The sequence below is a fragment of the Lampetra fluviatilis genome, chromosome 19, assembly GCF_964198595.1.
Source record: "Lampetra fluviatilis chromosome 19, kcLamFluv1.1, whole genome shotgun sequence".
Taxonomy (NCBI): Eukaryota; Metazoa; Chordata; class Hyperoartia; order Petromyzontiformes; family Petromyzontidae; genus Lampetra; species Lampetra fluviatilis.
In genome coordinates this window covers 8,109,486-8,123,642 of record NC_136293.1, presented here as the reverse complement: position 1 = coordinate 8,123,642, position 14,157 = coordinate 8,109,486, and the positions used below count along the sequence as shown (strand labels likewise).

General features: G+C 52.9%; 1 protein-coding gene across 1 annotated transcript in view; it reads left to right on the top strand.

Moving 5' to 3' along the window:
- Positions 1 to 14,157, top strand: part of LOC144937602 (alpha-1,3-mannosyl-glycoprotein 4-beta-N-acetylglucosaminyltransferase B-like) — a 125,012-nt gene that overhangs the window by 85,443 nt on the left and 25,412 nt on the right. The window contains exons 5-6 of the mRNA XM_078864930.1: positions 9,316 to 9,362; positions 14,025 to 14,138. Of these exons, the coding sequence (XP_078721056.1) occupies positions 9,316 to 9,362; positions 14,025 to 14,138 (161 nt within the window). The remainder of the gene's footprint in view (positions 1 to 9,315; positions 9,363 to 14,024; positions 14,139 to 14,157) is intronic.

Here is a 14,157-nt window from a genome sequence, read left to right as displayed (position 1 = left end):
TGAGTTGATGAATTGTCACGATTCGGGGCGTCACGATCCGCTTAAGAATCGATGACTCCGTGGCGCGCGTGGCATATACCGAGGCCTCACGGGATTCCCGTGAACACATCGTTCCATGCGATGTGTTCACGGTCGTCACCGTCATCATCGGCCGTGATCAAATCCGCTGCTGGATGAGGGCCCACACTGAGCCGTCGTCCATTCCCTTATTAGGGCCCTGCCATGGACGCTCCACTTGGCGCCTGCGAGCCGATTGCCACCGCTCCGTCTCCGTGGCGGTGGTCGTGCCACCGGACACCGTTAATCCGAATTTGCACGGCGCGTGACTCGCGAGCGCGTGGAACTCGAACAGATTGTTTGGTGATGACGCTGCTGCTGCTGCTGCGTCGGCAGCGGTGCACGACTCGACGCGCTCGTCAATGCGCTGTCGTCTTAAAGGGAAAACGAACGTTCACGTCAAATCGGCAAATGAGCTCCTCCTTCCCAGCGAGGTTCGTCCAAGGGGCGTTGGGGCACCGCCCCACCAAGCAGCTGGTGATGAGAAAAGTATTTTCTGATAAAAAGGAAATTACTTTTCTATAAATTGCTTTGTTGTGTTTAAAATAATTTAAACGTAATGCTTCTTTCGATGCGAATTGCAGAATGAAGATAATATTTTAAGTTCGTATTGGGAACCGCTGCAACATCACAGTCTGACTTGTGCCTCGGGGAGGTCTCGGGGCGGCTGTGAAGGCATCCGAGTGAGAGATTTCCCTTTAGTCACAGCGATCAGATTTTAGTATTTTGGCCACGCCGTTTGAGACCCATTCAGGGCGATGGTGAAAAAGGCGCCCGTGGCTGTAATGAGACGATGTCACAACGCGAGGTCACGCTGGGGAAATACAGCAGCTCACGCTCTACACACTCGAGGTTTTTGGCAGAGTCAAAGGGCTTGTGTCGTGTGAACTTGAGGGTCATGGGGACAGCATTTGAGTGCTTTGTTGTTTTTGTTTCGTATTGTTTATAAAATGCCGACCGTTGGTGGATGAGACGGTTGTTATATCACTTTCACGGGAAGGCCGATAACGCGACGAGGTTTTTCATCACTAGAACACCGTCTCTTCAGAGGTCACTCACAACAGCCCCACCTCGTGGAAGTGTCACGAGTCGCCACTGCCTTCTGCATAGCACAAGCGTGAGAATGGATTTGGGCTGGGCTGGAATTCGATTCTTACTCCGGCGATTATCAGTTCGATTACCTGCCTGAATGCTCGACGTGTCCCACGGAAGGAGTGGCTTCTTGCGGTAGTAGTAGATGCATTCCAAAGAGAGGGGCGCACAACGAGAAATCGCGTAGCGTGGACCACAAGGCCACCCAACCCACAATGCACCGCACTAGGAGACAGCTGCCTGCAAATACACACACAGTACACTCGGTACACACACACAGTACACACACACAGTACACACACACAGTACACACCACAATGTTGTTCCACGTCTAACCGCATAGCCCCATGTAGAGTGAATTCAAACCGCATGGAGCAAATTTCGGATGGAAACGGTTTAGCCCCATGCATGCAAAATCGCACGAACCAAACCTGCATAAAGCGAGGCAAAGCTGGCAATAGAATTATCAAGTCTGTCCGCACGTGTGCCGCTGAACGGGAGGTGATGGGCGACCTCATCGGCATCGTCTGGCACGGCACGCCGAGCGTGGCTTGTCCAGCTCCGAGTAGCCGACTGCAAAACAAAAGGAGCCGTTACAATTTTAGTCGATTCGTCTCCGCGTAATCGAACGATCGTCCCGGCTCTAGTCGATGTTACGCGACTTGGAAGTATGGTCCTGGAACTGTGGGTCCAAGAAATCTGCACTCCCCAGTCTCCCCAGCTGCCTCCCTGCCTGCCACCGTGCAGTCAATCTATGCTCGGTGACACCCTCGCGTGGAGCAGTTAATATGGTTCCAGTGACACCCACACGCAGATACAAAGACAAAGATACCCCGTATAGCCTCAGCAGACTGTTGGGACAAGTGTAAGTGAGCACCTATGAAGGCTGGCATGGCGCAAGAAGTGGTGGGTGGCCAACACCACCCGCGGCCGCCTTTGTCTCCCTCGCTGTGATGTTTACGCACCGCACCAGGTACCAATTTAGGCTGAGTTGACCTAGGGGTGGCGCAGGACCAGTTTAGATAAGTCACTGGTGTTGGCCGTGAGCGGGAATCAAACTCGGGCCACCGGGTTTGCAGCGCGGTGTGCTAACCGCGGCGTGCTAAGCGCGGCACGACCGCTCCTCAACACACACGCACACAGACAGCTGCACGCACACAAATACACGCACACGCCCGCGCACTAGATGGAATATAAATTCCGCTCGGGTTGAGCGCGGGGACGGTGTTTGTTGCGATTGAATTGACTCGAGCTCGACACTCTCCACTCGGCTCCACTCAGCACCGCAGCTAAGGGTGACTTACACGGGATCAGCATTTTCGGGCTAGGGGATAGATTTATTGGCGGGGTTGGGGCAAGAGTTAGGGGTCAATGGTAAATTCACCGCAGGAGCAGTGTCTATAGGGTTGGATTTAAGGCTGGGACTAGGGGAGAGGGTTTTTGGCTGTAGGGGTGAGGCGCCGAGTTAGAGTTAGGGGCAGAATCATGGTCAGGTATTGTCTCGACAGTGAGTGCTAGGGGTAGGGGACAGCATTAGGGGTAAGAATTTAGGGCTTGTGTTTTGGCTATGAGTTATCGCCGACAATTTAGGGGCTATGACTGGGGTAGGATTTAGTGGTGAGATTTAGGGTCAGAGTTAAGGGTACAGCCGGTGTTTTCGCTACGTGCTCAGGTTAGCGCAAGGGGTATTTTTATGGCTAGCAGTTCAATTTAGAGTTACAGTTAGGGGTAAGGTTGTGGATATAAAGATGCTATGTTTACTGTCAGAGTTATGAATAGGACTAGGGTTATGGCTAGGTGCTAGGGTTAGGGTTATAGACATGAACTAATCATTGAGGTTAAATTTACGATTATGGTTCAAGCTTGGGATTTCATCAGTCTTTCAGATCAAGGTTATGATCCAAGTTCTTAATTTCTCACTAAATATTTTCCGGCTTGCTGATATAACGTAAGTAGAGGCACGTGCCTCACAGCCATAGACGTTTACCGGATGTGGTGTGTCGAAGGATGTGTGTTGAAATATTCTCCTGGTCGCCTACCTGGCTGAACCTAAGCCCCCTAGTTCCAGCCAGTGATGGGGGTTAAGGTTATAATTGCTCGGCTTAGGGTTTGAATTGGGGACAGTTGGTCTGAGGCTCAACTCGTAAGCCGTGTTCGGTACTCGTGTAAACCGACATTTCTGTTGCATTCTCCGTCATCGCGTTGCGCGCAGTTGTGCATTAAAGCAGCACGAAGATACCGCAAAGCTCTTTTGCCAATCCACTGTTGGATGAAGGCATTCCCCGCATCGTGTTGGTCACGGTGATTGCTGAACGGGTTTCACAGTGCAGGGGTCGCACAACACTGCGCTGCCACTCCCTCCGCCGCTGCCGGTAAAACATCGACAAACAACGATCACCAATAAACCCACGTCTATACAATAAAAAAGAGTTGGAGCCCTGCAGATGAGAAACAGGAGGAGAAGAGGCGTTTAATGCAGAAAACATAAAATGCTTCAAAATCGAATCGGCGCACACACAATCGCCTGCTCCCAGCGAATCCTCAGCAGTTGAAACAGTTTTTTTTCCACTTTCCTTCAGATCGCTCTTACCATTTTGGTGACCCGGGTCACTGTTGCGAATGAGATTGGTCCCCCCCCCCCTCACCCTGATTAAACAAAATTCAAGTGGAAACTTCCACCCGTCGCCTGCTTGGCAACGCACAGACCCAGTCCTTGGGAGAGGGGGCGGTTCAGCACCACGGACAGCTCACGCACTCTCGGCGTTGGGCGGGCGGGGTGGTTACTGAAAGGGTGATGGGGGTTGGGTAGCATCGGCTACGCGCATCTCGTGTTGCCGAGCTGCTTGCTGCAAAATCTTTGCAGAGCTGTGACCACGCTCTTGAAGGCAAAAACCTGCGTGTTCAAGATGCGGGGTGGGTGGGTTAGGAGTTGTTAGGGGCGTCGGGGATGGTAGGCCCCCATGATAGCCGTTGTTACAATCTGACGCAATGTGTGCGTGTTTTTATTGAGCAATTATTACGCGTTCTGGGCTTCGTCTTTGTCAAATCGGCTTCAGGCGAGTGGCGGCTGCTGCCACTGTGCGACTATGTCGTCACCGGGTAGACGGAAGTGGACAGTTTTTTTGTGGTGTTGGGGCACACGCGAGCAGCACTTGCCCCAGCAGCCTGAAAGGGTTTATGCGGGGTGAGGCAGGGGGGCATTTTGCATGTTATGTGGCTCAACGGTAGTGCGTCCTGGGCTTTTTGCAGAGCTTCACGGTTCGAATCCAGTGGCCACACTCATTAGTACCGCGGGTGTGGTGAGCGTAGTCATAATACTACACAACATCGGGGCAGTCCATAAATGACGTCACGCACCTGGGGGGGGGGGGGGGGAGGGGTCAGACATTTGTGACGATGTGTGACGAGGGGCGGGGGTTTGAAAATGTGACGTCACGTCAAAATGCGCAACTTTAAATAAATATAGACAGCACGTTCTACTTAATTAAATAGACTGTTTAATAAATGTTTTCTCCTACAACATCAGAGTGCAGCGCCACATTAAGTACGCACTACAATGACAATAGTTTAAAGCGATTTGAAGCATGTTTTATTTTTGGGAGGGCTGGGGGGCAGAGCTTTGTGACGTCATATTTGAGGGGGGGGGGTCTGACTTTTTGTGACGCCGTGTGATGAAGGGAGGGGGGGGGGTCAAAAATCGTCCAAAATCGCGTGACGTCATTTATGGACGGCCCCACAAGGGTTCTCTTTATCCCGTGGGTGCATATAATTGTAAAGTACTGAAAATAATCTGATAAAGGCAATGCCCCCCCCCCAAACTCCACCCACGCTACACGCCGTCTGCTTCACTTGCAGCGCACGTGACAGATCCTGCGATGGCATTCGCAAGCGTGGAGGCCCTCGCTTCGTGCCGGCGTCGCGGCCCAAATTGGCCAAAGTCGAAAACGACGCAACAAATTACTCAACTGGGATTACGCAGCCGCAGTAGCAATAGCATTGGCAGCAGTACCAGCAGCAGTAGCAACAGCAGTAGCAGCAGTAGCAGCAGCAGTAGCAGCAGTAGCAGCAGTAGCAACATCAGTACCAGCAGCAGTAGCAGCAGCAGTAGCAACAGCAGTAGCAGCAGTACCAACAGCAGTAGCAGCAGTAGCAGCAGCAGTAGCAACAGCAGTAGCAGCAGTACCAATAGCAGTAGCAGCAGCAGCAATCATCGGCATCGTTGTTCGTGTCTTAAGTGTGACTCCATCTCAACACGACGATGCACAGAAACGGCGGGCACGTGAACTTTGACGGAGAGACGGGAGGCAGTCGGCCATAGGCGGAGGGAATTTAAGGAAACGTAATTGATCCCGGGCTTGTTGAGCGGTCACGCGGAGTTGCGACAGCACGGGCAGCTGGGGGAGAAGGGAGTTCCTCTAGGCTGCGTGGACAGCGGAGGAGAATAAGCATTGGGTGAAGGTTGACTGAGAGATTGAAGAGAAAGCCCTGATTGGTTGGCCTGTGCTTTACGCATGGTACATGCAACTCGACACGCAGTAGGCAATCCGAGTCGTCTTCCTCATGTTACAATGGATTATCAGGATTTTCTGGTGGACGTACAATTCAACCATTTAGTTATTTATTCTGCGGCCCTGTTTGTTTTTCGTCCGCATCATTTCCCGCCTCGTTTTCTACTGTCACGTCCCACCACGTCACCGTCAACGTTCCACGAGCGTATGATTGTTTTCGAATGATCGCAAACTTTTGCTCCTGCATGCACGCGATCCGACGCTTCGCACCACAAGCTATTTATACCGATGAACCGTTTCGTTTGTTGAGCTTCGTTGAGCCAGTTGGACAGGATTGGGCAAAGGCCTAACATTAAAACTAACAATAACATGTTTAAGAATCACAATGAATAGACCAACAGTATATATATATAATTTCTTGACTTAAAGCTTTCGTGACTGCAGGAATTCATATTCTTTGGGTAATTCGGTAAAGCCACGTAGATAGAATAATAATAAAAAATAAAAACATCACAACGTTTCGATCGCAACGTAAGCAGTCGTCATCAGGTGAACAAATATAGCGGGAGAGCTGCTATGTCATTAAAAAACATTTTAAATATAGTGCGATCGAAACGTCGTGATATATATTTTATTTTTATTTTTCTATCTACGTGGCTTTTTCGAAAGACTTTTAAAAAGAATAATAATAAATAAACTTCAAATCTCATTTATGGGCCTCAAACTACCTAGGACACTGTGGTGTAATATATTTTTGACACATGATGATCCCAAGGTCAAAGTGATTTCCGGCTCGAATGAGCATTCGGGCGAGGAATTGGTGCTCACCCTCCCGTTTACATCCCTGAGCCGGTGGTGTAAATTCGACATTACTATGACGAGGGAGAGTTCTACCCATAGGACAACTGCTGCCGACTTCGCCGCAAAGTAGCACTCGTATGTATCAACCCTGAATGGGGCAGATAATGGGCTGAGTAAACCCCTCTCCCGTCCCGCCTCCCCAACCTTCCATTTGCGAGCCGGTTCCTCTTCCCGCTGAGCCGGATTCGCACCGCACAACGACGTCCATCCCAACTCGGCGCATTTAATTCAAACGCTTCCACGCGGGCGTCGGGCTGCTCGCTCCGTTCTCCCCGGAGCTGATCCCTACAAAGCCCCCCTACCCCCCCCCCACCCCTCCCGCCGCACGGCAACGTCGATCAAAGTGACCCCGAGGCCTCCCCGCGTCTCGGCGGCGTTCCGAGCGGCGCATTATCTGTCAAGGTGCGGGGAGTGGGGGGGGGGGGGTCTCACGTGTCGCTGCCTCTTGCACGACAGCCGGGGCCACCGGGGAGTGGTGTGGAGCAGGGTAGGGGGGGGGGGGTCGTGACCCCGCGGCTCCGCAGTGAGAATAGCGGGGGCGGGGGGGGAGACGTGATGGCCCTGAGACGATGGCCACACGGAGTAGTCCACCGCTGTCACGACCACGGCACTGACCTCGCGCCTCTTACCCCCTCAGCCAGCCGATGACCTGACCAGTACGCTGGCCGCTCTACTCGCACACAAACCCTGCCCCTAACCCTTCGCACTATAACCCCTGCTCTAGTACACTGGTCCTGACCTGCCTTGACCCTAACCCAGCCCAGGAATGGTTCAACTCGGCTCGAGTTCAGCCGTAAACCTACCAACCCTAGGACCGAGCTGTTGCCTCGTCCTTCCCATAACCATGACAGCTTAAGGGGGGGGGGGGGGCATTTACTCTCAAAGGCCCTCCACAGATGGCTTTAAGAACCCACTTGCGGGCCAGCGGGAGAGAGAGGAGTGCACGATTAGTGGCAGGCAAGTAGAGATGTACTTCCTCCTGCACCTTCTGCGAATTGTTACGATGCAGGGGGTGTCGTCACGAGTTAACTCGCGAACGTTTCGCATCATCCGACCCCCGCGTGCTCCGTCCCCCGTCGGGTTCCGTCTCCGTTGGTTAGGTTACAACATTCGGCACAACGCGAGCGAGCTCGTCGATTGCATGCCGTTTGTGAAAGAGATGAACGGTCTCCATCGTGAGCGTTGGGGACCGATCTCGATCGATGCCTCGTGGGAGCGCTCATGGACGGGGGGGGGGGGGGGGTGCGGGGTACGGGCCATTGGGGTCGGTGTGGTGGTTGGCGAGCTCACGCCAAGTCGAGACGACGACGACGTGAGTGGTTGTCAACACGACGCGTATTCCCAGTCAGTTTTGTGTACAAAGGAGAAAACAAAAACTCATTTCGTTGAAACCATCCGTGCGGACCTTTTGCATTCTATAACCTCATATCGGGACGTTTGCTAAGCTTCCTCGGACATGGAGCCAAATTCCCACTGAAGATGAATTTTGCCAAACATTCCAATGCCGCAGGGCAGGACCCTCCTGCCTGAGACTCTGCGAGGCTTTTCCTGGTAAATAAATGACATCCGAGTGTTTATTTATTTATTATTTGTACGACGAATAATCTCGGGATGCTGCGTGTGAGTGTGGGTCGCTTGAAAATAATTGGTGCCATTAATGTCCCGGCTGTCAAGGTCCCGGAGAGTGTGCAGGGATGAGCGTGTGTGTGTTAAGGCATCGTGCAAACACGTACACACAATCCAAAGATCCCCCGTGTAGCCCACATAGCCTGCTGGAGCAAGTGCCGTTAGCGAGCGCCTACGAAGGCTGGCACGGCACATGAGGGCGTGGGGTCGTCAACACCGCACCCGGCCGCCTTTGTCTCCCCAGTGGCGATGTTGTTTACACATCGCACCAGGTACTCATTCGAAGCCGAGTCGACCGAGGGTAGGCCTAGCATCGGTTCAGATATTTGCTCGTCACTGTTTGTTAGTCGTGAGCGGGAATCGAATTCGAGTCGCCGGGTTCGTAGCGCGGTGCGGTAGCCACGACGCTACCGCCCCTCCCAGTTATCTCACAGGCAGACCCACACAGACACACACACACGCACACGCACGTAAACAGACGAACTGAAGCCACGCACACGCTTGCACGCAAGAGAACGCACACGTTTAAGCCCGCAGGCCGATGGGGCCAGGCGCTGCCTGGTATCGGGCAAAGCAGATGGCGCAATGACTGGGGTCCTGCTCTCCGTGTCTATCCCCAATCCCTGTCTCCCTCTCCCCGCCGCTCTCCCCAAATCTCTCTCTCTCCCGTCTCTCACCTCTCGTGCGTGTGTGTCTATCTCAATCTCTCACCGTCACCCATTCTATCTGTGTGGTGTCTCTCCCCTTCTCTGTGCACCCCTCCCCTCTTTATCTCTCTCTCCACGTCTCTATGACCCCACATCTCTCCCTACTTATTTTTATCATCTCTCTCGCTCTCCCCCACCTGTGTGTTTCATCTCGCTTCCCACCTCTCCCCGACCCTGCATCCTCTCCCTCTGCTTTCAACCGGTCCCCACTTTATATTCCCCCCGTCTCCTTCTCATCTCTCTACCTCATTTATATCTACCCCTTTTTCTCTCTCTGTCTCCCTCTCCGATCTCCATCTGTCACTCCCCTCTCGTCATCTTTCCCACTACCCATCCATATCTTGTCCCTGCCTCTCTCATTTCCCTCTCTCCCGTGTCGCTTTACCCCCCCTTTGGTTTCTGTCGCATCCCCCACTCCCCCCCCCCCTACCGCTCCCCCCCCCCCCCCCGCTCCGTGCCTGCAGACAGACCTGAGCTACGTGAACACGGTGGTGGAGCAGCTCAAGAAAGGGTAAGGAGGCGCGACGGGGTCCACTGGGCTGGCGTGGCACGGACCTCGGCATTGGCGCGTTCGCCGCTTTTTGCCAGAGCTTCCCGGTTCAAATCTAACAGCGGCGCTGGTTATTTATTGTGGCGGGGGGGGGGGGGGTGTATTGACCGCTAGGAATACTACGAGCCGTCTGTTTTCACAGCAGATGTCAAAGTTCACATGGCGTCATTCCGCAGGAGGAGTGTGCCATCTTGTACCGGATGGGTAAGGTCCGAAATTCGCCAGATTTGGAAAATGACACCGCCAAGTGACTCTCGTTGGATTATACAGAGCAAGTAGCGTCCCCTTCTGCTGAAAGGTGGCAGGATGCGCCAGATAGAAAAACGAGTCATAAGACTTGGGTGAGGCTTTCCCGGGTTAAAAGGGCGTAATCCTCGATGGCTGGGAGTAGGGTCGCCCAAACCCCACACCAGATGAAGCCAGGCATGGACCGCACTCAACACTAAAAAAAAAAACAATTTTTCAAATCCTCCGTAAAAAAAAGAACTCTCGTTTTTATCTGCGCGTTCTCGCTCCTTCTTTTGGTCATTTTTATTAGGCCACTTTATTCCGACGGTACGATCGCTGTCGACTCGCCTCGAGGTGATGAATCCATTCGGAAATCTCACGGAGCAGTTCGTAGCCACTCCCCTGAGGACTTCTGCCGAGAGAGATTAGAGAGTGGCGCGGTGCGGGAGAGAGACGAGGGAGCGAGAGAGTCGCCGAGTAGGCAGCGATTAGAGAGAACCAGGTGTGGCGAGGAGGGGAGAGAGGATGAGAGGGAGAGATGCAGGCAGGGGAGAGCGCGAAGGCAGCGTGCAGGCAGAGAAGAGCGAGCGAGGCGGAGAGAGAGAGGAGCGGAGAGCTGAACAGCTTTCTCATGTCGCCGGTGGGACGCCAGCCTCCTCCTTCGCGGAGCCCACAGACCGCGACTCGGAGTTAATTCGATCGTTTAAACCCCCCCGCACTCGCAAGCAGCGGCACTTAAAACAATCGGCATCGCTCCGCGGGGAGAATTAACGGCAGGCACAGGCAGATGGGTTGCGGTTTGGTAGTTGTGGTGAACCTCGTGGTGGCAGGAGGAGGAAGAGGAGGTTGAATAGGAGGAGGAGGAAGGGGGGATGATTTGGAGGGGGAGGAATAGGAGAGAAGGAATCGGAGGGGGAGGAAAAGGAGGGGGAGGAATGGGAGGATTAGGAGGGGGGAATGGGAGGAATGGGAAGGGGGGCAATAGGATGGAGAGGAATGGGGAGAATGGGAGAAGTAGAAGGGATAGGAGGAGGAGGGATTGGAGGGGGGATGGGAGGGGGAGGGATAGGGGGAGTTGAGAAGCTGATTTGTCTCAACGCAATATGAGGACAAGAGCACATGGGGGAAGAGAACCACGGAGAGACATCGACATATAGACAGATACGGAGACTTGGAGAGCATCGGAGAGAGAGACTTGGAGAGAGGTATGGAGAGAAAGACAGAGAAAGACAGAGAAACATGGAGATATGGAGAGGGAGAGAGAGAGAGACAGACACATGGAGGAGCTCTGTTGTAAAGATGCGGGGGAGGGGGGGGGGGACCCTTCGCACACGGGAGCGGCAGGAGAAGGCGGCGACGAGCAGAGAGGCAACAGGGAGGGAAGAGGTAGCAGTGCGTTTCAAATTTCAACAATCGGATTTCAGAAGCCATTTGTGCCGTGCGATAATTAAACGCGTCTTCGTGCTAACGACAGTGACGTCGACTCGTCCCAAACGACACGAATTGTTGGCCCGAAAAGCACGGTGGCGGTGCGGTACGTGACACCACCACTCCGAAGCCAAACGGCTGCAGCAGCAACAGCAGCAACAACAAACATTGGATCTCTCAAATTTCCCACACACACCAAAGCCGTAATTATCATAACAATTTGGGGGGGGGGGACCCATCCCTCCCAAAGTTCAAATATGCTCAATGTGTGCCCCCCAATATATTGCTATAAAATAGATTTCTGTTTATATGATTGTGGTTATGGTTGCACTTTATAAATCCCCAATCCTCTGCCATTACATACAATGAAACAAGAAAAAGAAATAAAGAAAAAAAAACAGAGCAATGTAATACAATACACTATCAGACATTATTGTAAAACATGAATAAAAAGTCCATCCCGTGTGTTAGTGAATTTTTTTAATATTTCAGGCAGGAAATTCGTTTTCAAATTTCGATTTTTTTTCTGGGGGGGGGGGGGGAAGACCCCCAGACCCCCTGGAAGATTTGGTCCCCCCCAATGTTGACTCCATGGCTACGGCCTTGACACACACACACACACACACCTCGGGCAGCCACGATCTTTTTTTTCGGACGAATCTGAAAAAATTGTTGGACCTCGGCTAGATTTCCCCGTCTCTCCCTCGCTCACGCGGGCCTCGCTTGGATCGCCCTGCCTGCCGTGCCAAATGAGATGCACTCGATTAGACAACGGTAAACTCATACACTTAGCGAATGCTTCATTAATTTTAATGTTCGCTTGAAGAGGGGGAAAAAAGTGTCTAATCTTTTTTTTTATCGGCGGTTTGGCGAGAACGCGACACAACCTTTGAATGTAGACGACGAGCGTCTCGGGTGCGTCGTGTGTGCGTGGTGCGTGTGGCCTGTGTCGTGTGTATGTCTTGTGTGTGTGTGCTTCGTGTGTGTGTGTGTGTGTGACGTGTGTGTGACCTTTGTCGTGTACGTCTTGTGTACGTCTTGTGTGTGTGTGTGCGCTGTGTCGTGTACGTCTTGTGTGTGTGTGTGCACTGTGTCGTGTACGTCTTGTGTGTGTGTGCTTCGTGTGTGTGTCTGTGTGGTTCGCGTGTGTTTCGTGTGTGTGTATGGTTCGCGTGTGTGTGTGACCTGTGTGTGTATGTGTGTGTGTTTTGTGTGTGTACAATTCGCGTGCGCGCGTGCGTGTGTGTGCGCCCTCTGTCACGTGCAACGCGCCTGAGAGTTTGCCGTCATCCACATTAAACTCCGCCTGTTGGCGAATTTGACTTTTAAATGGAATGGCCCGGCGACCCGAACGCAACGAAACAACGGAATTGCAAATTCAGCGAGCCGCCGACGAGATGCGAGCACCTGGTGCTCCCCCACAGCCTTCGTCGTCGTCGTCGTCGCAGACTTCTATGAGATGTAGCCGCGTGTAGGAGCTTCATCTTATCTTGTACAGATTCACAAAGCGCCTCTTAGTCCTCGGCGCTTCACGGTAATTATACAATTGTGCGTACGATGCTGGTGGTTTAAAATAAAGAGTGGGGTTATTCAAAGTGGTGGTGTAGATATGGTGACAGTTTAGGAGGGCAGGTTGGAGCGGTTAAGAAGGAGTTGGGGTGGGGGCAGTGATGGGGGTGGGGTAGTGATGGGGGTGGAGGGTGGTGAGGGTAGTGATGGGGGGTTGTGATGGGGATAGTGATGGGGGGTAGCGATGGGGGGTAGCGATGGGGGGTAGCGATGGGGGGGTAGCGATGGGGGGTAGGCCTGGTTCTAGCTCTACCCCAATGATTGAGGTTACGAGAGACGCATGCCTCCTCGGTAACTCAGCCTCGGGATGTCGCGCTCCGGGTTTCTCCTCGACGACGCGAGAGCCATCCCAGCGCCCGCGGCCGCCCTTGGAGAGAGGGGGACACGGCTTCCCTCTCCCCCGCGAATCGTTGTGGTTCCGAGTTTGTGATTCTATTCAAGGGTTGTTGTTTTTTTCCGTGAACATCGGGGGTGAACCGTAGCGGGGGGGGGTCACGCAAACCCATTACAAAATATATAATGAAATAAAAAAATAATTGATTCATTACATAGGTCATTTGGCGTACGTATCACGATGCTAAGACTCAAAGTTAATCCATATTAATCAATGCATCGTTACATCCCGAAGCATAATTGCCATTAGCGCGAGCAAGAACATTATGATTACCGTCGGCTGCAGTGCCGCCAATATTAAATCGTCGTCTCCATCATCATTCGTGGTGGTGAAAATCGGCAAAACCTGCTGGGGCTGCCACCAAATTGAGCACGTGGATCTTGCCAGCGGTTGTCTTGGCAACACACTGGTCCCCTGCCATAGGAACGTGTCATTTCCACGGCGGGCTCTGTTGTAGTCCTACACCGCAGGCAGACGAGCGGCGCGCCCGGAGCTTGCTCGTTAGGATACGGGGACACGGTGACCTCTCGTGACCTTGTTGTTGTGGTCCTACAAACGAAGGTAATGAGCCCAGAGCCCCATCCTGTGCTCTGCCTAATTAATGAAAGCGCCGTGATTAATCGGAGCCTCTCGCAGAGGTGGCCAGGCAGCTCGGGAAAGGGTTGGGCGGGGGGGGGCTAATACCGGTGTCGGGAAACGCCGATCCGGCACCACGAAGAGCCCTGGGATCACATCCGGGTTCCAGCCGCCCAACTGGGTTTCTCAAGCGTTGCGAGTTGGTGGTGTCAGCCAGGTTCACCAGGGACTCGCACAGAGACGAACATAGATACTGAGTTATGATAGAAAAAAACAGACGACAGATCGCAGGAAAATAGTAATATATCTAAAAATAACCACAAATAAAAAAAAAATCTCGGAATCTGGAGGAATCCGATCGAGCTTATGAAGCTCTTTTTTTTTAACTGATGTTCCAGATGTCCATCTATGTTTGGTGTCACATTCAGGTTCCAGCACGAGCTGGACACGGGCCTTCTGGAGGTCATCAGCCCTCCCGTCGGCTACTACCCCGACATGGGCAGCCTCAAGCAGACGTTTGGAGACTCGCTGGAGAGAGTCAGGTTGGTCTGCACCGCCCGT